At 41.3% G+C, this 27,390-nt stretch overlaps 1 protein-coding gene across 6 annotated transcripts in view; it reads left to right on the forward strand.

Moving 5' to 3' along the window:
* The window catches only part of LOC140186385 (tubulin beta-4 chain-like), a 68,544-nt gene extending 42,798 nt beyond the window's left edge, over positions 1–25,746 (forward strand). For 3 of the 6 annotated variants that reach the window (XM_072240584.1, XM_072240581.1, XM_072240583.1), the window contains 5 exons: positions 3,628–3,707; positions 17,681–17,789; positions 17,860–17,970; positions 18,970–19,026; positions 24,572–25,746. In XM_072240584.1, coding sequence (XP_072096685.1) covers positions 3,628–3,707; positions 17,681–17,789; positions 17,860–17,970; positions 18,970–19,026; positions 24,572–25,635 — 1,421 coding nt within the window. In that variant the 3' untranslated portion in view covers positions 25,636–25,746. Of the gene's footprint in view, positions 1–3,627; positions 3,708–10,571; positions 10,688–12,050; positions 12,110–17,680; positions 17,790–17,859; positions 17,971–18,969; positions 19,027–24,571 lie in introns of those variants that run through there. The other 3 variants (XM_072240586.1, XM_072240582.1, XM_072240585.1) reach the window with 3 other exon arrangements.
* The last annotated feature ends 1,644 nt before the right edge of the window (positions 25,747–27,390 follow it).

The raw sequence follows: 27,390 nt of genomic DNA on the forward strand, positions 1-27,390 counted from the left end.
GGGGCAGTAGTTTACAAGAGAAAGGTGGGGAGTAAGATTTATTGGACTTGGTTGGAGCGAGCATTGGTTTGATGGTCTGTAAACACTTCCTCTTATTGCACTGAGAATTAACAACTTATTTAAAAGTTGGAACTTAAAACAATCCGGTAAAAATTCTCAGTGTTATCTAATACTGTTGAAGTAAAGACTGCAGGAAATTTGGGACTTAAGATCAATTCCCTACAGATTTTTGTTATTTGTTGCCTTTGTTAGGTTATTGAGCAGAAAAATATAGTAACTAAACAGCAATTGGCAACAAATCTGATCCTCAAGGAGCTCATGCGTCTCGATGGGACAACCCTCTCATTCCAGGAATTCACGCAGTGAACCTCCTTTGGATTGCCTGCAATGCTACTGCATTCTTTAAAAAGTTCAGAGACTAAAACTGTGTACACACCCTGTACAAATGTAACAATACTTCCCTGTTCTTAAACTCCAACCCCTTTGCAAAAATGTAATTTGCGCCTTAACTAGCATTGGACTTGCTTGCTATTTTTGTTTTTATTGTGATCAGTGTACTGGAGCACCTAGATCCCTCTAAGCTTCAGCCATTTGCAACTTAACTTGCCGAAGAACAGAACCTCACATTTCCCTGCGTCAAATTCCATTTGCCAGACGTTTGCTGAATCGCTCTATCTGTGTACCCCTGCAGAATCACAGCGTACCCTTCTGCCCAGTCTCGTATCATGAGCAAACTATGAAACCTTGCCACCCTTCCCCAAAGCATTGATGTAAATGGAAAGCAGCTGAGGGCCAAGAACCAAACCTTAGGCTCCTCCACTGGTTACCTCCACTCAGTCTGAAAAGGACATGTTTATTCCAACCTCTTGATTTCTATGTGACAACTGGTTTTCAATTCATTCTAGCACACTTCATCCAATTGATGTACCAGCATCTCACATTGGAAATTTCCTATCAACCCTCAAAGAATCTGGACCAATTTGTCACCCATTAAGAAAAAGGGTAATGAACTTGGATCGGTGCAGGAAATTACGATCTTGTGGATATTACAGAAACTGGGCAGTTGCAAAGGCAGGATCAGCTGCTTGAAGTTCCGAGGTTTAGATGTTTTAAAAGAGGTTAGCGGGGGTGTTTAGGCAGGGTAACGGCATTGCTCATCAGCGATAATGAAGCAACTGCAGAAAGAGAAGATTTCATGGAGGGATAGTCTACTGAGTCAGTGTGGGTAGAAGGAGCAAATGCTCTATTGGCAGTATTCTGCAAGCTCCCAATACCCACTGAGACATGGAGGAGCAGGATAAGTAGGCAGATTTTGGAAAGGTGCAAAAATAACAGGCTTGTTCTTACACTGACTTCAACTTCCCTACTGTTGATTGGCACCTCCTTCATGCAAAATGTTCAGATGGGGCAGAACTTGTTAGATGTGTCAAGAAAGGATTCCTGACACAGCATGCAGACAGACCAACTTGAGGTGAAGCCTGGACCTAGTACTTGGCAATGGATGTAAGAAAAATGGAAGATTATTTTCTGTGTAGGTGGGAAGGTTTAGATAAATTGTATACTAGGTTTATAACAGTTAGCACAAAATCATGGCTCAAAGGGCCTGTACTGTTCTGTGATTTACTTTCATAAAACTCTATTGACTGGATTTGATTTTATTCAGCTTTCCAAAATGAACAGTTATTTCCTCTTTGATTATTGACCTCAGCATCTTGTCAACATTACGCTGTAAACTACAATTCCCCATCTTCTGTCTTACTGAACAAGGAAGTCACATTGGCTGCTTTCTAATCTAACTTGTACCCTTCCTGAATGAAGTGAGTTTTGAAAATTTTCAACCAATAGGCCCACTATTTCTGGAGCTACCTCCTTTAAAACTGCTGAGTTTAAGCCATGAGGTTCCAGTGATTTTTCTTGTCTTCAGTCCCATGAGTTTTGCTAATACTTTATCCCTTATCATAGGCATTTTTACATGTTTCTCCATAATATTTGAAATTAGCCCATCCCATATCTTAGGGATATTTGTAGTTCCCTACAAAGTTTATGTTATTTATGTTTGTCATGTAATGTTCTATGCAGTTGCTGCAAAATGCTGATGGATGTCTATGCCCATAATCATAAAATTGAACTTGAAGACTGACTCAACATATCTGTCTTTGTTTCCCATTATCAATTCAGCCCTCTCCCTATAAGGAGGTCCCACTCTTACCTTAGCCTCTGTCTTTATATATATATTACACACACACACACACACAAATAGGTGCAGGAGTCAGCAATCGGGTCCACTGAGCCTACGTGAAATAAGATGATGGCTGATCTGGCCATGGTCTCAGCTCCAGCTACCTGCCTTTCCCCACAAGCCTTCATTTCCATACTATGCAGGAATCTACGTATCTAATTGTGTCTTAATGAAGTAACCTCTGCTGCTTCCCTGCGCAGAGAATTCCACAGAATCACTACTCTGGGAAAACAAGTTTATCCTTTACTAACAACCGATCCTGCCTCTTACTGAATTCCTATAATTTTGATAAATTCCTAATGAGTGTTATAGACCAACTGTTTGAATGTCTGCCACTGTTCATCCAGTTGGTATGTAGATTAAAACCTTCCATCCTTCCGTAATTGTAATTCCCTTCAAACATCCCCTCAATAGTTCTCTATTTCTACTCTGCCATATAGAGAAGTTACATTCTGAGGGTCTGTCCTCTACATCAACCATACCTTTCCCTGATATTCATGATTTCAACCTAAGCTGATTCTACATTAACATCCATTGTCCCCATATCACAACTCAACATAGCTTTAATACCTTTCTTAATTAACAATGCTGCCGTGCCTTCTTTCTCTTTTAACCTGTTCTTATAAAATATAATGTGAAATAACGATAATCCAATCTTGGTCAGCCTGCAACTATGTCTCCACATAAATTCATTCTTAAGTGTTGTTATCGGTATTATCAAGTTGTCTATCTTTTGAAAATGGTATGTGCATTCAAATAATGACAAACTTTGATTTTTACAGTTTATACTGAAAATTAAGGACAAAATGCTCACCAATAATCTATCTTGTCCTGTGACGTCACTGTCCAGCACGTACAATGAGGCTGAGACTGGATAGTGTTATGCACGTTTTGTGATCTCAAACAACTTCTTCTGGTGTTAGATTTCCCTACTTTGATACAATTTGTGGGTACACTTTCTACCTTTATACACTTCATTTGCTGTTGCATTCTGCTCGTCATTTATCTATGTTACAAAACTGCACTATTACTTTATTTCTCTTCACTTTACAACTCTTCTATCAGATGTAATTAGAGAAAAGGAATTTGTTTCTCAAAAAATACTTCTGGACTGCAGGTATATAGAAATCTGTAAGATCGGTGTGAAGTGTGTTTGTAGTCATTAATAAAGCAGTAAAAGTTTGTTTTGGAATGAAGGACAATGCTTATCTACTCTTGTAAAGTTCAGTTGTGTCACCAATGCTCTCCTGAATGAAACGCAGTGAGATCATGCAGATTATCATCAGCTTTAAAAATAATATTGCAAACGATTACCAAAGAACAAAAGCAGGCTTATGGTTCTATTGCTTATGAGTCGTAAGGTTCTAATGTGTTCTAATGTCTTGCAGGTCAGAGTGGTGCTGGCAACAACTGGGCCAAAGGTCATTACACTGAAGGAGCTGAATTGGTTGACTCTGTTCTGGATGTGGTGAGGAAGGAGGCTGAGAGTTGTGATTGTCTCCAGGGATTCCAGCTCACCCACTCACTGGGTGGTGGTACCGGTGCAGGCATGGGTACACTTCTAATCAGTAAGATCCGTGAAGAATACCCTGACAGGATCATGAACACCTTTAGTATTGTCCCCTCTCCTAAAGTATCAGACACTGTAGTAGAGCCCTATAATGCAACTCTATCTGTCCACCAGCTTGTAGAGAACACTGATGAAACTTACTGTATTGATAATGAAGCTCTTTATGACATCTGTTTCCGTACCCTTAAACTGACAACTCCTACTTATGGTGACCTGAACCACCTTGTGTCAGCCACCATGAGTGGCGTAACAACCTGTTTGCGATTCCCAGGGCAGCTGAATGCTGACTTGCGAAAACTCGCAGTAAACATGGTCCCTTTCCCCCGTCTGCATTTTTTTGTACCAGGTTTTACTCCTCTGACCAGCCGTGGTAGCCAGCAGTACCGTGCCCTCACAGTACCCGAGCTCACCCAACAGATGTTCGATGCCAAGAACATGATGGCTGCCTGTGACCCTCGGCACGGCCGTTATCTGACCGTGGCCGCTGTTTTCCGGGGCCGTATGTCCATGAAAGAGGTGGATGAGCAGATGTTAAATGTACAGAATAAGAATAGTACCTACTTTGTGGAGTGGATCCCCAATAATGTTAAGACTGCTGTCTGTGACATCCCACCTAGAGGGCTCAAGATGTCTGCCACCTTCATTGGCAATACAACAGCTATCCAGGAGTTGTTCAAGCGCATCTCTGAGCAGTTTACTGCCATGTTCCGGAGGAAAGCGTTCTTGCATTGGTACACTGGCGAAGGCATGGAAGAGACTGAATTTACTGAAGCTGAAAGTAACATGAATGACCTGGTGTCTGAGTATCAGCAATATCAGGATGCCACATCTGGAGAGGAAGCTGAGGAAGAAGAACTAGGTGGAGAAGAAAATTAAGATATACAGTATATTGTGCATTTTGTCTATTGTCATTCTGCACTTTTATGTTTTCATATCAAATGCTACTTTTAAAAGGAATAAATTTAAATAATTTCAGTACAACTTTGTTTGAAGTGTTTTGTAGAACAGCACAGCACAGGAACAAGCCCTTCAGCCTGTCATGTTGTGCACAATGTGTTATCTGAGGACAATCTTCAATACCCCGACGATGAGCAGTGGGAAGTATATATGGGCCTCTGAGCATTGTTTGGAATGTTGGCGACAGATTACAATAAGAGATAGAAAATACATGTAGGAAGAGATTTCAATACACAGATAGATTGGGGAAAATCAGCTTGGTGCTAAATCCCAAGAGAAGAATTTGTTAGAATGTTTCTGAGATGGCTCTCTAGTGAAGCTTGTGGTCGAGCCCACTGGGGAAAAGGCAGTTCTGGATTGGATGGGTATAATGAACCAGATTCGATTAGGGAGATTTATGTAAAGGAAAAATTAGGAGGCAGTGATCATAATATGATAGAACAGTTTTGGAGGGGGAAGCTAAAATCTGATGTTATCAGTACTACAGTGCAGTAAAGAGAACAACAGAAGCTTGAAAGAAGAAAGGGAACACTAGCAGGGATGCTGGCAGAGTAGCCATGGCTGGAGTTGCTGAGAGCAATTCAGAAAGGGACAGGATGGATGCATCCAAAACAAGTAGTATTCTAAAGGGAGAAAGAGGCAACCAATCTGACAAGGGAAGTCAACGACTGCATAAAACCAAAAGAGGGGGCATATATTATAGCACAAATTAATGGGAAGCTAGAGGATTAGGAAGTCTTTAAAATACAACAACAACTAAAAAAGCAATAACGAGAGAAAAGATGAAACATGAAGGTAAAATAGCCAATAAAATAGGATACCAAAGTTTTTTTTCAGATATATAAAGAGTAAAAGACAAGAGTGGATATCAGACTGTTGGAAATGGGTGGATAAACAGTCAGTGTTTTAGGACAGAGAAGTATCTCAGAGTAAAACATTGACTGTTCATTAATTTCCATAGATGCATCTGATGAAGGGTCTTGACCCAAAACGTCGACTGCTTACTCTTTTCCATAGATGCTGTCTGGCCTGCTGAGTTCCTCCAGCATTTTGTGTGTGTTGCTTGAATTTCCAGCATCTGCAGAATTTCTTGCGTTCTGGAGAGGTAATCATGGGTACGAAGAAATAGTGGACTAATTTGATAAATATTTTGCGTTATTCTTCACTGTGGAAGTCACCAGCAGTATGCCAGAATTCTTGAGAGTGTCGGAGGGCAGAAATGTGTTGCTGAAGGAACTAAGGAGACAGTGCTTGAGAAGCTGAGAGATCTGAAGGTAGTGAAGTCAACTGGACTAGGTGGTCTACACGCCAAGGTTCTGAAAGGGGTGGATGACGATATTGTGGAGGCATTGGTAGTGATATTTCAAGAATCACTAAATTACAGAATGGTTACGGAGGACTGGAAAATATCAAATGTCAGTCCACCCTTTAAGAAGGTAGGGAGGCAAAAGAGAGGATTTCAGTGGTTGGCAAGATGTTGGAGTCCAATTTGAAGGATGAGGTTTCAGGGTACTTGGAGGCACATGATGAAATAGGCCAAAGTCAGCATAGTTTTCTTAAGGGGAAATCTTGCCTGACAAATCATTGGAATCCTTTGAGGAAATAACAGGCATGATAGAAAAGGAAATTGAGTGGATGTTGTTTACTTGGATTTTTCAAAGGCCTTTGATAAGGTGCCACATACAAGGCTGCTAAACAAGATACTAGCATGGATAGAAGATTTGCTGACTGGCAGGAGGCAGAGTGTGTTATTAAAGGAGTCAGTCTGCACTTGGAGTATTGTGAGCAGTTTTTGGGCCCCTTATCTAGGAAATGATGTGCTGGCATTGGAGAGGGTCCAGAGGAGGTTCACGAGAATGATCTCAGGAATGTAAGAGTTAACATACAAGGAGTGTTTGACGGCTCTAGGTCCGTACACACTGGAGTTTAGAAGGATTGCGGGGGGGGGGGTAATCCCATTGAAACCTATTGAATATTGAAAAGCTTAGATAGAGTGGCCGTGGAGCAGAAGTTTCCTATAATGGGGGAGTCTATTACCAGAGGGTACAGCCCCGGAATAGAAGGACACCCCTTTAGAACAGAAATGAAGAGGAATTTCTTTGGCCAGAGGATGATGAATTTGTGGAATTCATTACCACAGATGGCTGTGAAGGCTAGGTCATTGGGTATACTTAAAGCGGAAGTTGACAGGTTCTTGATTAGGGCTGTCAAAGGTTACAGGAAGAGGCCCGGAGAATTTTATTCCCATTTGTTGATTTGCTCACAATCTGCCACAGGCCAATCTAGCAGTGAACTCCTTCATGACTCAGCTAGTTCAGTTACTAGTATTGCTGCTGAGTCATTCTTGGTTCCCTGTTACATTTTATATCTCTCTTACTCATTGTTTCTTCTGCCTTTTCAAAAAGAGGTGTGCTGATTCACCCGTTAAAGGAACAATGAGAGGTGGTCATTAGGAGGAGGTATCCTGGCTTGTGTTTTACCCGATGCCAAGGGAATTCAGTGGCCTGAAGTCTTTGAGGAATACCCGACCTACTTCCTCCTGTCTTGTCTACCACTTGAGCACCACCTCTGATTGTTGTGTTCTGGCAGAGCAACTAACACACACCCAGGGTTGCAATGGAAGAAACTGGTACTGCGGCTGAAAAGTTTGGTTTTTATCAGGCTGTTGCTTGACAAGTATGTGAGTTGGCTGTCCCAAATTAGACACCAGTACCCAGTTGTTTTTGAGGAGTACTGTGTCTGCAGTGCTAGGAGAAATTTGCTGGGTCTGAATTCAGTATCTAGTTGAACTGGATGGACTTCTGCAATGGTTCAGTGGTTTTATTACATGGTTGCAAATGCTGGCTTTTTAAAAACTAAATCTAGGTTGTTTAAAAAAAAAATGAACTTGTATTGTATAGCTATCATGGTGATGGCTGGATTGTCTTGGCCTTTGGATTACTGATTTGGTATTTGATCATTTAAATGCTTTCACCATTATTCCCTCTCACCCTGGGTGGCAGCGCTTCATGACCATACTAAAATTTTCCACCCTTCTGTCCTTTTACAGTTCTACCAGAGATTGCGACAGAATCATGCAGTCTGCAATCTTTTTTTAAAAAAAGGTATTCACAGGATGTGGTGTCACCAGCTAAGCCAGCATTTATTCCCCATCCCTAGTTGCCCTTGAGAAGGTGGTGATGAGCTGTCTTCTTGAACCGCTGAGGTGTAGGTACGCCCACAGTGCTGTTAGAGAGGGAATTCAATGATTTTGACCCAACAGCAATGAAAGAATGGCGATATGTTTCCAAGTCAGGGTGGTGAGTGATTTGGAGGGGGATTTCCAAGTGATGGTGTTCCCAGGTATCTGCTGTTCTCGTCCACCTAGATGGTAGTGGTCGTGGGTCTGAAAGGTGCAGGCCCACTAATTATGTGAACACAGCAAATAGTGAGGGGATATTTGATAGATTGGATCTCCTCAACTGTAGAGTCTATTATCTTGCACACTACTGTATTTGTCAATGTGGAGTGGAGAGTGAATTTGCAAACTGGCAGGAGCAAAAGGTGCTGGGAATGGCAAGGGTGGAGCACTGGGAGGGGTGTGGGACAGGTGGCAGAGTGCTGGGGAGGAGGTTGGCACAGGTGCAAACACACCCGGCCCCGAGACGTCAGACCAAACAATTGGTTTATTGATCAACACAGAATGCCTCCCTGGTGCTTCGTGCTTCCTGCTCCCTCCCCTCCCCCTTGTTCCAACCATAATTCCCCTTTCCCTGCCTCCTTCCCACCTTCAGTCCACAAAAGACCCATATGGCACTCAGGTTTATCATCACTTGTCATGAAATTTGTTTTTTTTTACAGTACAGTGCAATACATAAAATATGATATATATTTAAGACTTTTGCACAGTACTGTATGACAAGAGATCCATAGAGCAGGAATATTTGTCCACAATATGGGCTCTGATTCATAAGTAGGCAAGTAAACTGCAACCACATGCTACATGGGTTTGTTTCAACCATAAAGCTTGTTTTGTGTGTACTCTGAGACTCCTTTGTATCTTGAAAAATTGCAGGTGGCTGTTTGTGACATGATTGAAATCAGGTGGTATTGCTGTTATTTTTTTTTACTGCACAATTGGTACAAGTAGAAAATATGTTTTTATTAGCCAGGTAATCTATGAATTGGGCCGGTTGCTGGTGTAGTGGCATCAGCACTGGACTTCGAGGCCGATGGTCCTGGGCTTGAATCCGGCTGGGTCCCTACTTGGGTTGAAGAAAGGGCTGGCAATCTGCTTCCGTATCTTACCATGAGAACACGTTGGACAATTATACTATCTATAGAGTCGCCATGAGTCGGTGACTCCACGGAACATTCCAGAGAATTTATCCTGGGTCCAATCATGAAGGAGGCACCCTAGCAGTTCTACTTCATTAGGAGTTTAAGGAGATTTGGTACGTCACCAGACTTCAGCAAATTTCTACCATGAAAAGTATTCCGACTGATTACATCAACATTTACGGCTGATTTATACTTGTGTGTCAAATCCACGCCGTAGGTATGGCGTAGCCGCAAACCCTATCAATTAAAATCAATTGAGTGAGGCTGGAAATACCTCAATAGGTAAGGCACAATTGTGGAGATTTAGCATCCCACAAAATGCTACAGAAACTCAGCAATTTATTCAATATCTACAATGGGAAATGAACAGTCGATGTTTCAGGCCAAGACCTTTCGTTGAGAAGGCAGAATAAAAGGGTGGGTGAAGAGGCTGGAGCACAAGCTTGTCAGCTGATGTGCGAATCTGGACAGATGATATTTAAAAACCTGGGAGATAATAGGTGGAAGAGGCAAAGGACTGGACAAGATGGAATCAGATAGGAGAGTGCAACAGACAATGGAACAGAAATGAGGTGGAGAACTAAAGGAATGTGGTATGGGTGGTAGGCAGGTCATGATGGGAGAATGTGGAAAAAGGACCATAGGGACTGGGAACATGGGAGGTGGGGAAACAGAGGATTAGAGGAACAGCATTTCGTGTGTTGGTAGTCTCCAATCTGACAGCATCAACACTGACTTCTCTAACTCCCAGTAACCACTCCTCTCTGTTCACTACACCTCTTTTAGTTGTCCCTTACCCCCTCTCTCTCTCACTCTCCCGCCCTCACGACGTGCTCCTTCCCTTTCTTCCATGGTCTACTATCTTCTCCTATCAGATTCCACATCACCTCCTAGCTTCTCAGATCATTTCCATTATTATCCTCTCCTACCTTCCCCCGTCTCCCTTGGATTCACCTATCACCCATTAGCTCGTGCTTCTCCTACCCCACACCGTTTTATTCTGGCTTCTATCCCCTTTCTTTCCAGTCCTGACGATGGGTCTCGACACAAAACATCGCCTGTTCATTTCCCTCCGCTGATGATGCCTGAAATGCGGACTTCCTCCAGCGTTTTTCTCTTATTCCAGATACCCAGGTTCTGTAGCATTTCTTGTATCTGAAGATTCGGTATACTGTACATGAAGACTCTCCGTCGATGCTGGCTGGACTTTCTCAATAAGAGTTTATTTGAGCACGTTTACTTTCCCCCAGTTCTCACTCAATAAAGACAAACAGCACACCCCATCTTTTCCCGCCTTCCTCTCCCTTCACGTGGGCCACGAGCGCTAACCCGGCCCGGGCCAATGAACAACCAATAGGAGATTGAACAGGATTATCCTATGGGGAGACGCCTTTCCCGGGGAGGGTGGGTATACACTTTGATTGCCACATAGCAAGCCAATAGCATGTTAGATAGCGGGAGGTGACGCAGGCGGCGTATAAATTGGGGCGCAGGCAGCTCGCTGGTGTTTCGCGGTGTGCTTTGCTGAGGTAAAGTTTGGCAGGATGAGGGAGATCGTTCATCTTCAGGCAGGCCAGTGTGGAAACCAGATAGGAGCCAAGGTTTGTACAGCTGCGTAGGAGTGAGGAAGTTGCCCCACTGAGATTAATGAGGTTGTGCATCTTCAGAGACTGCAGACACCGAGGTGTTAAGACCGTAGGTAGCAGAATTAGGTCATTTGCCCCGTCGAGTCTGCTCCGCTATTTCATCACGGCTGATCCAGTTTCCCTTCAACCCCAAACTCCCGCCTTCTCCCCATATGCCCTGATTAATCAAGAATGGAATGCGTGCCCGTGGTAATGGCGTCCAGGTGCGCATGGGGATATTTTCCTGACGGAGGACAGGTCTGTTGGGGCGAGAGGCCGAGGCTGGGCCCGGGCCCGCGCCCGCTGACCGTTAGACGCTGCTCACCCGGCGGTTGGCAAGCGCGCGCTTTCCGTCTGCGCACGCGGACATCCCGCGTGGGCTGTGTCGAGGGCGCATGCGTATTGCCGTCAGGCGCCACGTGCGGTCGACGGCCCTCGCTCGTTGCCTGAGGCCAGGTATCGGAGAGTCCTGGAGAAACACGGCTTTCCCCCACTCTTCTCGCCCATAACGTATTATATCTGTCGGTAGTGGCTCTGGCATTTTGTGTGTGCTGCTCTGGGGTTTCCAGCGTCTGCACTGAAACTACCCGGAGTCCTAATGAGCGGGATCGATGCTGCCAATGTCACCGGGCAACTGGATGCCATTAACAATTTCTCTGACAATCGTGAAAGCACAGTTTACAGCTGCTAACCAGTTCAGTTACTTTTTTTTTTCAATTTTAAGTTGATAGTTGACTAATAAAGTGTATTGAAACGGCACAACCCCCACTGACTTCAATAATAAAAATGCCCTTTTCAGTATTTTACAATGTTTGTATTTACAGACATCCGTTAGTCTCATGAGACCATGGATTTGCGCCTTGGAAGGTTTCCATGGCACAGGCCTGGGCAAGGTTGTATGGAAGACCAGCAGTTGCCCATGCTGCAAGTCTCCCCTCTCCATGCCATGGATGTCCAAGGGAAGGGCATTAGGACCCATACAGCTTGGCACCAGTGTTGTTGCAGAGCAATGTGTGGTTAAGTGCCTTGCTCAAGGACACAACATGCTACCTCAGCTTAGGCTCTAACTAGTGACCTTCAGATCACTGGACCGACGCCTTGGCCACACACCAATGCAATGTTTGTACTTCTCTGAGCAAATCACAACATGGTTTGATAGATATCCAATAGTCCACAAATGTGCTTCCCATTGCCTCAGTACGTAGGTAGCAGGAAAACAAAGTAATGTAGATTTTGTTTTGGCAAACTGGGTTACTACGTTGCCGGTTACTATTTTTTAAGAGCTGACATTGCACCAAACTTGGTATCATTAAAACCTTTGGTTCCATGTGTTATTTAGCTGTAGGTGTGATCAACATGTGGACAGAAGTTCTGTGGAGCTGAAATCTGGAGCGACAAGTAAGCTGCTGGAAGGAGCTCAATGGGTTGAGGAATATCTGTGTGAGCGAAGGGCCTGATTGATTCCTGATGCACCAAACATTTTAACTGCATGTCAACCAGATTGTTTAGTTAACATGAGTCTCGTGCAGGGGTCCCCAACATTTCTATGCCATGGACCAATACCATCAAGCAAGGGGTCTGGCCACCAAGTTCACAACCCCTAAAAGTGGAATAGGTTCTTGAGTTGACTCACAACAGAACTTGAATTTTGTTTTATGGTAATGTAAGTTCTAGCATGGGTCAAAACTATCCTGCTGACATATTCAGGATTGTTATCACTGACGTGGAATGTTGTGGCAGCAGTACAGTGAGAGACAATTACATTTTACAATTGTAAATGAGGAATAGTGGGGTAGTACTTGTGGACAGTTTAATAATGTAATGGCAGAGGGAAAAGCGATTCCTCATGTTGAGTTTAGGTCCTTAAGCTCAGTACCTCCACCCTGGTGGTAGTATTCTGGATGTTGAGGGTATTTAATGATGCCTTCTTGAGGCACCGCCTTTTGAAAATGTCCTCAGCGGTGGGGAGGGTTGTGTCTGTGATAGAGCTGGCTGAGTCTACAACCCTCTGCAGCTTTTTCTGATCCTGTGCATTGGAGACTCCACACCAAAGGCTGATTTATACTTGTGTGTACTAGCTTGCACCATGGCCTACGCAAGTGGGCCATGCCGTTGTGAGCATTTATAGTTGTGCGTTGGTGTGTCTGCATCACTCTGCAACTTGGGCACATACACACATGCGCGCACACCTGCCCAAGCAAGGCTTCATGGTCATGGTAGTCTTTCTCGGGGTAAACAAGTTTAAAGCGAGCGTCTTTTTTCATAAAAGTGAAATGTGTCTTCCATAATTTCGGAGGTCTATAAAGCTTTATGGAAAGCATTGCAGCCAGAGTTCCTTCCCTGCCCTTCAGTCACCCAGTGGGAAGCTCTTGCAGCGTAGGAGGAAGTGCGATGCTACTAAGTGGACCAATCACAGTTGTTGCGGTCTGCATTGCCGCGATGCATAGTTACATTTTGGGAGAGGTGTGTGTCAGGCTACGGCATAGGGTTTGCGGCTACGCCATACCTACGGCGCGGATTTGACACACAAGTATAAATCAGCTGTAAATGTTGATGTAACCAGTCGGAATGCTTTCCATGGTAGAAATTTGCTAAAGTCTGGTGATGTACCAAATCTCCTTAAACTCCTAATGAAGTAGAACTGCTAGGGTGCCTTCTTCATGACTGGGCCCAGGATAAATTCTCTGGAATGCTGCTGCCCACTCTTTCCACTGCTGACCCCTTATGAGGAAGTCCACGATCATCTTGCTGATGCTGAGTTCAAGGTGGTTGTGACAGTATTCAACCAGCTGATCTTCCTTGCTCTTGTTCTCTGCCTCTGCTGTCTGGGATTCAGCCAACAATAGTGGTGTCATTAGTGAATTTATAACTAAATGTTCAGTAAGTTTTGACAAATTTTAGTGGATGAGTTTTAAGTGGCCAATGTACAAGTGAGATGTAGGAAATTTATAAATGTTCTGGTCATACGGGAACAGTTCCATGACAAAATGCTGGTTACTCATAGTGGTTAATTTTGATCTTTCAGGTTTGCCCTTTGTATAACTCCACAGCTACAGGAATGTGATTGATTCTGAAACCAAACCACTTGACTATATTCTATCACCTATATTTAAAGGGTTATAAATAAATGGATTGTCAAAAGTGGTTTAGACACTGAATTCTACAGCAGTAAACTGGTTTTTAAATTGAGCAAACTGGTCCACAGACAACATGAGTTATCTGTAACCAATGTCATAGGTTACTTCATAATCTCTGAATGTATGGTGTCTGGGACCAAATACACCCTAATTTCAACATCACGACATCTAATCTTTTAATTTATTATTACTGAGAGCTCACAATGTGGTGCTATGCATTATTAAATCAATGTGCACCATCACTTCTGTAAATTCATTACTTGGTATTTGTTCTATAAATACTATCAAAAGTGTGGGATTAATGCAGGTTCAATAAAAAAATTGCAGAATATGTTTTGAGGTGATTTTAAAAATGAGCAATAATGGATTTTGGTTAATTGGGCCGTCAGTTAATCAGTCAGCCACTTATTTGGGACAACCCTCAAAGAACAAAAAAACAATCAAGAAAATTGCCAGGGTTCCTTCTTTTATTTGGGATGCTATGCCACTTAATTGGGGCAGAAGACTGCTGCTGAACATTTTCTAACTAGCATCAGTCATGTGCACATTGTGTGGCTTTTAGACACTACACCATGCTTAGAGTGAACAGTTTTTAAATAGCATTATTTGTGTTTGTGTTCATAAAGCAGTGATTTTTGACACTGATAGTTAATGAGTAATGAACACAATTCAGAATTATTCTCACTGGTTTGAAGCATTCAGTCTAGGAAATACTGGAATCAACTGAGTGAAAATGAAATTATTTCGCTACTTCAAGTTAGGATCTATGAAGAATTTGAAGGTATTGACAATCATCTTGAATGTTACAGTTAAACGGAAGACACAATTGTTGAGCGCACTGTTTGAAGGAGATCCACTACCTTCACTAAATGTCTGCACTGATTTTGTTAGTCAATAAAATGACATCAGTGTACTTGATAACTAGGAACTAATACAGTGTTATAGTACTGTAGTAGTTTTGGTAATGTAGTGATTTATTATGTATTTCATTTAAATGCACAATTCATTGTTCATTTAAACAACAGTATTTTTTTAAGATCTTTTTAACTATTTCCATGAAACTTGGGGCAGCTGCCTAAATAGGCCAAAACTTACTGGTCCTCGTGTCACAATTAACTGTACTTATGTGCTGAGGATGCATTATATCACTACATGTCATCAATTTTCAATGCAGATCTCTAAATGATCTCAACTGATAGCAAATCAAAGCTCAGCAGTTCTGATACATCTCCTTGCAATTGATGAGGATACAGCTAACAATGTTCCCATCTGCAACAATGGAGAGGGCATTGGATATATGTGCTAAGGTCAAGGCTGAAGCACTTGCAGCTATTCAGGCAGGTGGACTGTGTGTCTTCGGGAGCTTACTGTCATTACAGATCTAGTCTTCCAAACAATTTGATTTGCGTTACATGATTTCCAGTAACAGATGAGAGCAGGATACCAGGCTAAGGGATTTAAGTGTTGGAGATCTTTCCAGGACTGATTGGAAGACTATTCTATTACTAAGACAGTGTTATCTGTCTCAATGAAAAATTACCCTGGCGTGTCATGTTTAAAAAGAACAAGTTTGCCTGTTACTGTTCCTGGCATACTAAATTATTTCCTAATCAGTCAACTGTCATCAATAAACCAACTACTGAATGCTTTGAATTCAACTTGGTAATGGTGGGTAAATTTGTCCAAGCCCACTTGTCTTCAGATCTCATCAAAGTCTTCGTCTAAATATGGACTAATCTAAATTCTATAAATAACAAACAAGATTGTGATATTAGTAATTCTGCAAAACCACTTTAATATTATACTTTGCACAAAGGAAAATGATTGTCATTCAATCATTTCAAACTAGGGCATTCATGCTGTTAATAAACAAAACACTCTTAATTCTATATGCTGCAAGACCTAATCAATTATCCATGGGCTAATAAGAGAGCTGAATTTGCTGACTGCTGCTGATGAATGATATTAGATTGGTTAAGTAGTAATTTAGTACGCCAGAGTAGCACCAGCCAAACCTCTTCAAGGACAATGTATTTCAGACATCTTTTATATATTGGCAGAAAGATGTTATTGTGGAATAATTTAACTAAATTCCTGGTCTTTAATACTATTAAAAGTTCAAGCAGACAGCCACATGGATACTGTGGTTAAAGGCTGGATATCCTCCATTGCTAACTTGCTTGATGTTAAAGGCAATTACCCAAAGTACAAGGAGCAAATTAGGACTGTGGTGGATGCATTTGTTTTGGCTGGGTGAGTCCAGACTCAAAAGCATTCAGAAGTTCAGTGCAAGACAAATCTTCCATTGGGTTGGTATCCATCCACCATCCCTGAATATTCATTAACAATATGGCTGGAGTGTTGTACTATCAACAGAATTTGTGGCAATTAATGGCCTAGCCTATTCAAACAACTTTTACCAAGACTGGCATCTATCAGCAAGCACAAAGACTGCTGGTGCATTGAACACACCCACCTGCAGAATATCGCTTCAAGTTACATAACATTCTGACATAGAATTATGTTGCTATTATACATTTGTGCTGAATCTAAATGCTGAAAACTTACAAAGCGTTGCAGTGGTAGTATCCGATCCAGGATGACAGCAAGAAGGCCCCTCAACACCAACTTCCTAGAGTATTTGAACGTGGCAATGTACAACATTGATATTGACATACTGAGAAATTAGTAAAGGAAAAACAAGTTGTCAAGGGAGATATCCTCAGCTGTAGTTGTACAGTTTATTTCATTGTACAATTTAACAAGTGCTGAAAGGGGGAGGGAGTACAATCTTAAAAATTGTTCTATGTGGCATTTCATTGTAATGTGCAACTGCCCTAATGTACTTTTTGTGGTGCTCTATTTGATAAATGATTGGCTAACATTGATCAAAGGAAGAATCAGAAATAGTGGAGTCTAATTGCAGAAAAAATTAGTGGGTTTTGACCAGTTGAGATCTTAAAGCATTTTGTTTATTGCTTCCAAATGAAATATCTGCAGTCACTTGTGTCTGCAAATCCAAGAGCATATGTATTTCATCCTATCTTGTCCATACTGGCAATGCCAAAATGTTAATCAAAATCTTGGAATACCTGGCATTTTAAATAGATCTGTAGAATTCTTTTTATCATCCAGTGCTTTATTCAAAAATACGATTAGAGTCGCAACATTTTAATCTAGAAGAGAACTATCTTCTGCAGTTTCTTGTGTCTTAGCTTAACATTTCAAAATTCTACCAAAGCAACATTTATATTTAGAACTTTGGGTACTATGCCTTGATCAGATTATTGTTTTGATATAACCAAACAGAACCTTTTCGGTTTGAAGATAAAACTTATTTTAAATGAAGACTGTGAAGTGAAAGGTGGAAAATTTATCTTGAATCTCTAAGGAATACTGTGCATTAAACTTTAACTGCCTAGTGTTTGTGGATTTTTCCACATATCAGTTCAATATTGAATTTGGTGGATTACCATTTGTTTCATTGAATGAATGAAGGCTGTGGTTTCACTTTTTGATTCCAATCGCGTTGCTTCATGGTCTTTAAAACATTCTTAAAGCCTACAGCAATCTAATCTGATCATGGTAAGTTCCAAATATAAATTTTGCTTTTGTAGAATTTTGTAATATTTTGTTTTGAACAATATTGGAAGTTTTGTTTGAAGCTCTAATTATGCCCTCATTTACCCAATGCCACATGATAGGAGAGTGATTGCTTCACTTGGTGCTTGTGTTGCTTTCGACATTAAGATTGTCTTTAAAACACTTAGCCTACTTCAATTTCTAGCTCTATGACATTTTAAACATGTTAATGGTTCTGTTTTCCTTTTAGTTCTGGGAAGTCATTAGTGATGAGCATGGCATTGATCCTGCTGGAGCCTACCACGGAGATAGTGATCTTCAGCTGGAAAGAATTAATGTCTACTACAATGAAGCCACAGGTAGAAATTGAAAATATTGATTTTATTTTGTTTGTAGTATGAATGCAGAAACATTTTTATTTTTGAACAGGTGGAAAATATGTACCCCGAGCCATTCTCATGGATTTGGAGCCTGGTACTATGGACTCTGTGCGATCTGGACCCTTTGGACAGATTTTCAGGCCAGATAACTTTGTGTTCGGTAGGTAAATATTATAAAAGTGATTATCTGAAGATGATTGCCATTTCTATGATAAAATTGACTTTGAGAGGTTGATTGTCCAAATTATTTCATTATTTAATGGTTTATCAACAACTTCCGATCATTAAGCAGTTTCATTTAGTTGCAGATTACCTTAAGGTAGTTCGAAGAAGTATCATGAAATGAAATCAAATTGAAGCTGAGACCATGAGGCGATACCATGGATGATGACTAAAAGCTTGGTTCTAGAGTTAGGTTTTGAGGAACATCTTTTATAGTAAAAAAGGACACTGAGGCAGGTTTTGGGAGAGAATTCCAAAGCTTAGGGAGTTAAAAGCATGACCACCTGCTGTGAAACAGTTACATTTGGAAATCTGCAAATTAAAAATAAACACTGATTTGAGAGGGTGCTGGTCTGCAGGGGTATGACTGCACAGGAGCTGGAAAGGAGAATAAATTTTTAAAAATGTAAAAGTTGCTTTATCATTCATTTCAACAGGTATAGGTGATGTCTGATTGAAACTTGATGCGATATAAGCTGTAAACAATAAAGTTTAGAATCATTTCAGGGTCCATAGAGAAGAGTAAGGGCGACTGGCCATAATTTGGTTTCAAGTTTGCAGATGATAGGCACAGTTGGACACAGAATCTGAGGGAATGTTTGAGGGGTCATTTATAGAGCTGAAAATAAAGATGATGCACTTGAAGTCCGTAAATTAGATGTGACCTTGATTGTAAAAATGGTTGAATGAATGAATGTGAAACTGTAATCCAGGCAATTTTTGGCATTAAGTGTAGGGTAAACAGTTATCCTATAATTACCTCTGTGCTTTAAGCATGATTCAGTTTCAGCTAGCTGCAAGGGAGAGAGTTGGTGCCATATTCAAGTATTGTTTGTCTTGGGACTTGAAGATGAAATCTCACTTAATGAAGAAAAATTCCAATGTACTCCGTACTGGATTTTGAACAATCTGATGGTAATTTATTCTGTATCGTCAGCACCTGCTGTCAAACTGATGACATTTTTGGATGATGCTGCTGAAGGCAACCATGCAGGTAAAAAATTGTGATGTATCCAAGAATGGTACCTAACAATAGCAGAGCTTAGGGCTGGGATGCAGATCGAAATGCTATCATAGCTGATTCTTTAGACTGGGAAATCCAGTAAACATAAAATCAGGTGAGTATATATTTATTCATTGGTGAAATATTGAAAGAAAATATAAGGTTTGCCTACAAGCCTAGAATGTCAAGGAAGAATTTATTGTGTTGAAGAACTTCGGTCGGATGTAGCTGAGGTAGAAACCTAAATGGAAGGATTCAAAGAAAGAATTCTGTATTAAGATGGACAACTATAATTCTTTTACTTTCAAGGACTTTGGTGGGGAACTGGAAGGTGATAGCTTTCAGGATAATGAAGTTTATTTTTGGAATTTATGAGATGCACATGAGGGGAGATGACCATTAACAATCACAAACAAGAGAAGATCTGCAGGTGCTGGAAATCCAAGCAACACACACAAAATGCTGGAGGAATCAGCAGGTCAGGCAGCGTCTATGGAAAAGAGTAAACAGTCGTATTTTAGCCTGAAACCCTTCAGCAGGACTGGAGAAAAAAGATGAGAAGTCAGAGTAAGAAGGGGAAAGAAATGCAAGGTAGTGGGTGATAGGTGAAAGTTGGGGGAGGGGGTCAAATAAAGAGTCAGGAAGTCGATTGGTGAAAGAGAGAAAAGCTGGAGAGGGGGAAGTTTGATAGAGTACAAAATGCCATGGAAGAAAGGGAAAGGGGGAGAAGCACCAGAAGGTGATAGGTATTTAAAGAGATATGGTGAGAGAGGGGAATGGGGAATGATAAATGGGGGGGGGGTGGTATTACTGGAAGTTTGGAAAATTGACATTTGTGTCATCAGGTTGGAGGCTACCCAGATGGAATGCAAGGGGTTGCTCTTTCAACTGAGTGTGGCCTCATTGCGGCCGTAGAGGAGGAGGTGGACTGACATATAGGAATGGGAAGTAGAATTAAAATGGGTGGCCACGCTTTTTCTGGCGGACGGAGCGTAGGTGCTCAGCAAAGTGGTCTCCCAATCTACATCAGGTCTCACCAATATACAGGACTGGATGGATGGACTGTTTGGGGTCCTGAGTGGTAGTGAGGAAGGAGATGTAGGGGCAGGTGTAGTTCTTGTTCCGCTTGCAATGATGAGTGTCAGGAGGGAGATCAATGGGGAGGGACAAATGGATAAGGGAGTCTTCAGAAAGCAGAAAATTGGACATATAGGAGGTTAAATTGACAAAGAATAAAGGTGACAGAAATTAGAGGTAGGCCCAAAATTGGGATTAATGAGAATCTAGCAATAGATGCCTACTAAAAAAAATCAAAGAGAAAGTAAATTAGCAAACTAGTGAAATATTTTTTAAAAAACTAACCATCATTTAGTGTCAAGTATATTAAAAGGAAGAAAGAAAATGAAGCTGAAGAACACTAGAGGAATTAACGAAATATTGCATCAGTCTTTATGTTAGAAGTCAGCTGTGAACACCCCACTCATACCAAAAAGTACAGGGAAAGAATAAAATACCATCACAAAATAAAAAGCTTTCGCATGCTAATGACACTAACTGCCAATAAGAACTCTAGGCCAGGAGTCCCCAACCTTTTGTTTTGCAATGGGGGGGGGTAGGGTTGCCAACTTTCTCACTGTTTACCCCGAGAAAGACTACCATGCCGTGAAGCCTTGCGTGGGCACCTGTGCAGATGCGCGCATACATTACGTGGGCATGCATGTACGTGCCGATTTTTTTCTACAAATCATTTTGGGCAATTCTGCTCAGTGAAACTATACTGTACATACATTATTTCTACTTTATATAGGCTGTGTATTTATCATATCATTCCTGCTTATCTCTTGGGTCTGGGAACGCTCAAAAATCTTTCCCATATAAATTAACGGTAATTGCTTCTGCGCTTTGCGCCATTTCAGCACAAAAGGTTTTATAGGAACACTCTACCTTAGCAGGGGAAGTACGGGACAAGGGCGGTCCCATATGGGACAAACCAATTTAGCCCAATATACGGGATGTCCCGGCTAATATGGGACAGTTGGCAACTCTTTGGCGGGGGGGTGGGGAGTGTTAACCACGACTGGAATGTAGGTGATAAGTCAACTATAAGTGAGTTATAAGTGGCTAATACACTCAATTTCATTTCTAAAAGGGTTTATCTAAGGAATTTAATATTAAAGACAGCGCATATTTTCCTCGCATGAATATAGTGATGTCAATTATAAGTCAATAGCATCATAACCTTTTAAGTAATGTTTGGATATTAAACACATGGCGCATATTTTCCTCGTATGAACATATGAAATCATTGCAACACACCAATATCGCTGAAACAGTGGGAGCCCTGGGCTTGTTTTTCTGCAACAAGGCGGTCCCATCGAGGGGTGATGGGAGACAGCGATACTTGAATGGGGTCCTTATGTCCAGTCTATTCCACGATTTAGTTTTCGTTGCATTCATTGCAGAAAACTCTGCTTCGCAGAGATATGTTGGAAATGGAAGCAACGTTTTCAGTGCTTTCGTGGCAATCTCAGGATATTTAGCCTTGACTTTGATCCAGAATGCCGACAGAGATGTTATGCCAAGCATACTTTTCAACCCTCCATCATTTGCAAGCTCGAGGAGTTGATCTTCTTCCCGCGCTGACATGGATGACGTGAGCATAATGACCTCGCGTGCGTTCAAGTTCAACAGTGCGCATGACAGGGAATGAGCAAAGGTGCAGTTGACTCATAGTGTTTCATATCGCCAAATCATATTGTTTCCTCACGGCCCGGTAGCGGTCCGTGGCCCAGTGGTTGGGGACCACTGCTCTAGGCTGATAGTTTTCATTTGGGAAACTGGCAGAAATGGATGGAGATGGAGGATTTATAATTTTCAAAAATTTTTAAATTCTGGAGTGGTACCAAAGACTGGAAAATATTTCAATAGCTCCATTTAATATCAGAGAATGTATACAATATACAACCTGAAATGCTTGCATTTTGCAAACATCCATGAAAACAGAAGGGTACCCCAAAGAATGAGTGACAGTAAAAGGTTAGACCCCAAAGCCCTCCCTACTCCCTCTCACGGACAAACAGCAGCAAGCATCAATCCTCTCCTCCCCTGCTTACTGCAGCAAAAAGCATCGCTACCCACCAAGCAAGCACAGGCCATGATCTGCCCTACAACAAAAACACAATTTGACGTGCCATAGGCTCTCTCTTTCCGTAATAAATGACAAGAGAAGTGTTGCACAGCAAGAGGGGAGACTAACAAAAACTCACTGATTACAATGTTAAAGTGTTTCACATTACTGTTTATTTCTGAGTTCTCTGACTCAAGAATTGGCAACAAACTCTCCCCCACCATTGAGAGAGACAGAGCAATTCACCGAGTGTAGAGACCTCCGACAACTGATCAGCTGTAATTGATTTTCTGCTTTTTCCCCTGACGCTTCAGTTGGTGATACTGGTTAGGAGTCGGCTCATCCACAGGGCCACAAAGCCTCAGCAAATGGGAGGCATGCTCGTCTTCTTGGCTGTACCCTTGAGATACTGAAAAAACAGTTAGGCAGTGAGACCCAGCTGTGGGAACCATCGCCATAAAGAACCGCAGTTGAGTGCAGCTGCGGGTCAAAAGCACTGACAGAATCCCATCACCTTGAAAGTGGGAAAAAAAAAACATTAAGCTGTTTCCACAGACGGCACCATTGTAGCTCCACCGTAAGGCAATGGCAAATTAATATCTTTATTCGGAAAGGATACAAGGCAAAAAGCTAGTAATCACAGGCTAATTGGCCCTGCATGTCCTCCTTCTCCCGCTTTCTTATTCTGGCATCTCCCCCTTTCCTTACCAGCCCTGATGAAGGTTTTGGCTCAGAACGTTGATCTTTTTATCCATTTCCATAGTTATTGATCTGCTGAGTTCCTCCAGGATTTTATGTTTGTTGTTAGTGGAAAAATGTTACAATTAGTCCTCAGAAGATAACAGTTGAATTTTTAATCTGATCAGCATCGGCATGGTTTCATGAAGGGGAAATGATGTCAGATAAACTTAAGAGGGTGCTTTGATGAATTATCAGCCTGAATGGATTAAACTTCACCAGTAGATTTAATATATTGGCTTTCTAAATGCATTCAGCAAGAAAACACACGAAAGGCAAAATAAGAGCATAGGTAATAGAAGTACTAAAGATTGATTCATTAGTAGGACTCAATAAGTAGAAATAAAAGGGATCATTTTCAGGTTAGAATTCCATTAGCATTAGGTACAATAGGTATTGGTGCTGGGGCTGAAACTGTTAAAAGTAATTGGATTGCAGCCAGATTTGCCGACAGTACAAGGGCAGCTGAGTGTGAGCAGAAAATAGTTTACAATGACATATTGATAAGTGAAACAAGAAGGTAACAACAAATAATGGAAAGGCTAATGAAATATTGGCCTTTTTTTCAAGTGGGGAAAGTCTCACAGTGCACCTATACACAGAACTAGTGAGACCACATCCAAAACACTACATACAATTATGATCTCCTAATTCAAGATGTATTGTTACTGGAGAGAGTTCAGAGAAGGTTTAATAGGATGACCTCTGGGTATGGAGGAACTGACTGTCTTATGGGGAAATGTTGAATATGTTTGCTCTGTGTTAGTTATAATTAGAATAATGAGAGGCTGTGTTGTTGAAATGTGCATGGTAATATAGGGCTTGACCGTAAATTCTGGCTGGCTGTTTCTCTTCCCAAGGAACTCTAGGATAAGAGAACTGACTCTCTAAGTAATAGAATGCCCTCTTAAAAATGAGATAAGAATTTATACTCTGAATGGCTAAGTCTTTGAGTTGTAGAGGCCGAATCCTTGAGTATAAGTCACCTCTTCATTATGAGAGGATAGTGTTCCTGGAAAGTAATCCATATTGTAATTTTCCGTAATAGGAATCCATTTCATCTGCACATGTCAGAAAACATGAGTTTTAAAAAAGGTTTTGTGTTGATTTTATTTTTTCACGTAAATTCCATTGAGTGAATATTATTCCATATCTCAAATTTTTGAACAGTTACTTGAATTCTGTAAGAACAGATCTCCCCAAACTGAATAGCCATGTATTCAAAGGAGATTAATACAGGCAGGGATTCTAACGATAGGATCGTCTTGAGAAAAGTTATATCAGTCACAATTTTCTTGAATGATTGAAGCAACAAAAGTGGCAGAATTGCCTATTTTTCATATTTCTGCGGTCTTTTAGATACTTTGTCATTTGGTTTCCCTTCGTTTGACTTCACAAGATTCTTTAGCTTGATTATACAGGTTTTATATTTTAGTTAAAGTAGTATAAGGAGGCTGATGTGAAAATGTTAGCTAATGGAATTTACTTGGAAGATTGAATAGCAGAGCTATTACACCAGTACCCTGGAACCAGGGTGGATGGAACCTTGAGTATTGTAGTCCTATACTGGAGGGAGATTATTCTTGGGCACATGGTTATCTTGCACTATGTTTTTAAATTGGTGTATTAATACATGAAAACAGTAAAAATTGATCTCTTTATTTCTTTTAGGTCAGAGTGGTGCTGGCAACAACTGGGCCAAAGGTCATTACACTGATGGTGCTGAACTGATTGACTCTGTTCTGGATGTGGTGAGGAAGGAAGCTGAGGGTTGTGATTGTCTCCAAGGCTTTCAGCTCACCCACTCACTGGGCGGTGGTACTGGATCAGGCATGGGTACACTTCTAATCAGTAAGATCCGTGAAGAATACCCTGATAGAATCATGAACACCTTTAGTGTTGTGCCATCACCTAAAGTATCAGACACTGTTGTAGAGCCTTATAATGCAACTCTATCTGTCCATCAGCTTGTAGAGAACACTGATGAGACCTTCTGTATTGATAATGAGGCTCTTTATGACATCTGTTTCCATACCCTTAAACTGACAACTCCTACATATGGTGATTTGAACCATTTAATGTCAGCTACCATGAGTGGCGTGACAACCTGTTTGCGGTTCCCAGGGCAATTGAATGCTGACTTGCGAAAACTAGCAGTAAACATGGTTCCCTTTCCCCGACTGCATTTTTTCATGACAGGCTTTGCTCCTTTGACCAGCCGTGGTAGCCAGCAGTACCGTGCCCTCACAGTACCAGAGCTCACCCAACAGATGTTTGATGCCAAGAACATGATGGCTGCCTGTGACCCTCGACATGGTCGTTATCTGACCGTTGCTGCCATTTTCCGTGGCCGTATGTCCATGAAGGAGGTGGATGAACAGATGTTAAATGTACAGAATAAAAACAGTACCTACTTCGTGGAGTGGATCCCCAACAATGTTAAGACTGCTGTTTGTGACATCCCACCTAGAGGGCTCAAGATGTCTGCCACCTTTATTGGCAACAGTACAGCCATTCAAGAGCTATTTAAACGCATTTCTGAGCAGTTTACTGCTATGTTTCGAAGGAAAGCGTTCTTGCATTGGTACACTGGTGAGGGCATGGATGAAATGGAGTTTACTGAGGCTGAGAGCAACATGAATGACCTGGTATCTGAGTACCAGCAATATCAGGATGCCACAGTTGGAGATGAAGGTGAATTTGAGGAGGAGGAGGGGGAAGAAGAGGCTGCATAAACAGACTTGTATATTACGAACTTCTAGCACGTTTTCTTTGTTATATTAAGATCTGTTTCTAAAGTTTGCCCATTTTCTTGTACTTTCATATATTTTGTGCTTTCTATTGACTAATGCTTTGGAAGTTTTAAATAAAATTGTTTCTAAGTTGGTTTTAGTGTTTCAATCCCCACAAAGCTTAGTTTCTGCATCAGTAAATTCTTAAACGAGGTTGGAGCTTGAGGTGTTTATTAGAAAACATCACACTGTATTGCTGAAATCGTTCTTCCTTGGCCAAAACACATGCTGCATTTAATTGAAAATATTACGAATAGTTGTCATTTAGACAGTCTCATCAAACCATTACACTAACCACTTACTTCTGATTGTGAAATTGAGGAATTTAGGTGAAGGTCAGAAAATACCTGAAGAATTAAAAAGAATGGGACGAGTCAAATCAGATTGGGGAATAAAAGGTAGTAAATTACGGAGAGAGAAAAAAACGTTAAGAAAATTCAGAAGCTAATTTTACCTATGTTTCTTTTAAAAGAATGTGATGAATAGCATTGAATTTTTTTTTAAAAACAGGTTGATCAGAAGGAAAGGCAACAGTTATGCATTGGCCTTCATCAATTGTGGGATTGAGATTAGGAGCCGAGAGGTAATGTTGCAGCTATATAGGACCCTGGTCAGACCCCACTTGAGTACTGTGCTCAGTTCTGTTCTCTTCATTATAGGAAGGATGTGGAAGCCATAGAAAGGGTGCAGAGAAGATTTACAGGGATGTTGCCTGGATTGGGGAGCATGCCTTATGAGAATAGGTTGAGTGAACTCGGCCTTTTCTCCTTGGAGAGACAGAGGATGAGAGGTGACCTGATAGAGGTGTATAGGATGATAAGAGGCATTGATTGTCTGGACAGTCAGAGGCTTTTACCCAGGGCTGAAATGACTAGCGCAAGAGGGCACAGTTTTAAGGTGCTTGGAAGTAGGTACAGAGGAGGTATCAGGAGTAAGTTTTTTACGCAGAGTGGTGAGTGCGTGGAATGGGCTGTTGGCGACGGTGGTGGAGGTGGATACGATAGGGTCTTCTAAGAGACTCCTGGACAAGTGTATGGAGCTCAGAAAAATAGAGGGTACGGATAACCCTAGGTAATTTCTCAGGTAAGGGCATGTTTTGTCACAGCTTTGTGGGCCAAAGCACCAGTAATGTGCTGTAGGTTTTCTATATTTCTATAATATGATAAAATTTTACAATAAGTTTAAATGTGAAACAGGGATCCTAAATCTTAGTTTTAAAAAAAAGACTTGAAGATATGAGAGGAGAGTTGGCTGTGGTTGATGAGAAAGATAAATGGAAAAGCTTGAATTTGGATGCAGTGATTATTCAAAGATAATGTGCAAGATGCAATAAAGAAATCATAAGGCATACAACCTCCAAAGGAATAGTAATATTAGCTCAAGAGAGAAGTTAAAAGTTGCATTAACTCAAAGGCTTATAAGTGTAATGCCCTGGTTCATATTTTTATTGTTATGCTGTATGTATTTCATTTAGTAGTTCTGTAAGAGCAGTCTGTTTTCTTTTCAGCTTATTTGGGTTATTGTTGAAGATAAGAGATGAGAAATGTGTGCTATCCAATTAAGATGGTCGAATTAATGGGAGGTTTCTCTGGTGAGGAACACTAAGGTTGGGTTGGGGCTTTTGTTTGAGGGGAGGTGAAGAGGGAAGATGCAGGAGAGAAGAAGTCGTAGGATTCTACCCGCTGTGAACATATAAAG

This window comes from Mobula birostris, chromosome 22 (assembly GCF_030028105.1).
Source record: "Mobula birostris isolate sMobBir1 chromosome 22, sMobBir1.hap1, whole genome shotgun sequence".
Classification (NCBI taxonomy): Eukaryota; Metazoa; Chordata; class Chondrichthyes; order Myliobatiformes; family Myliobatidae; genus Mobula; species Mobula birostris.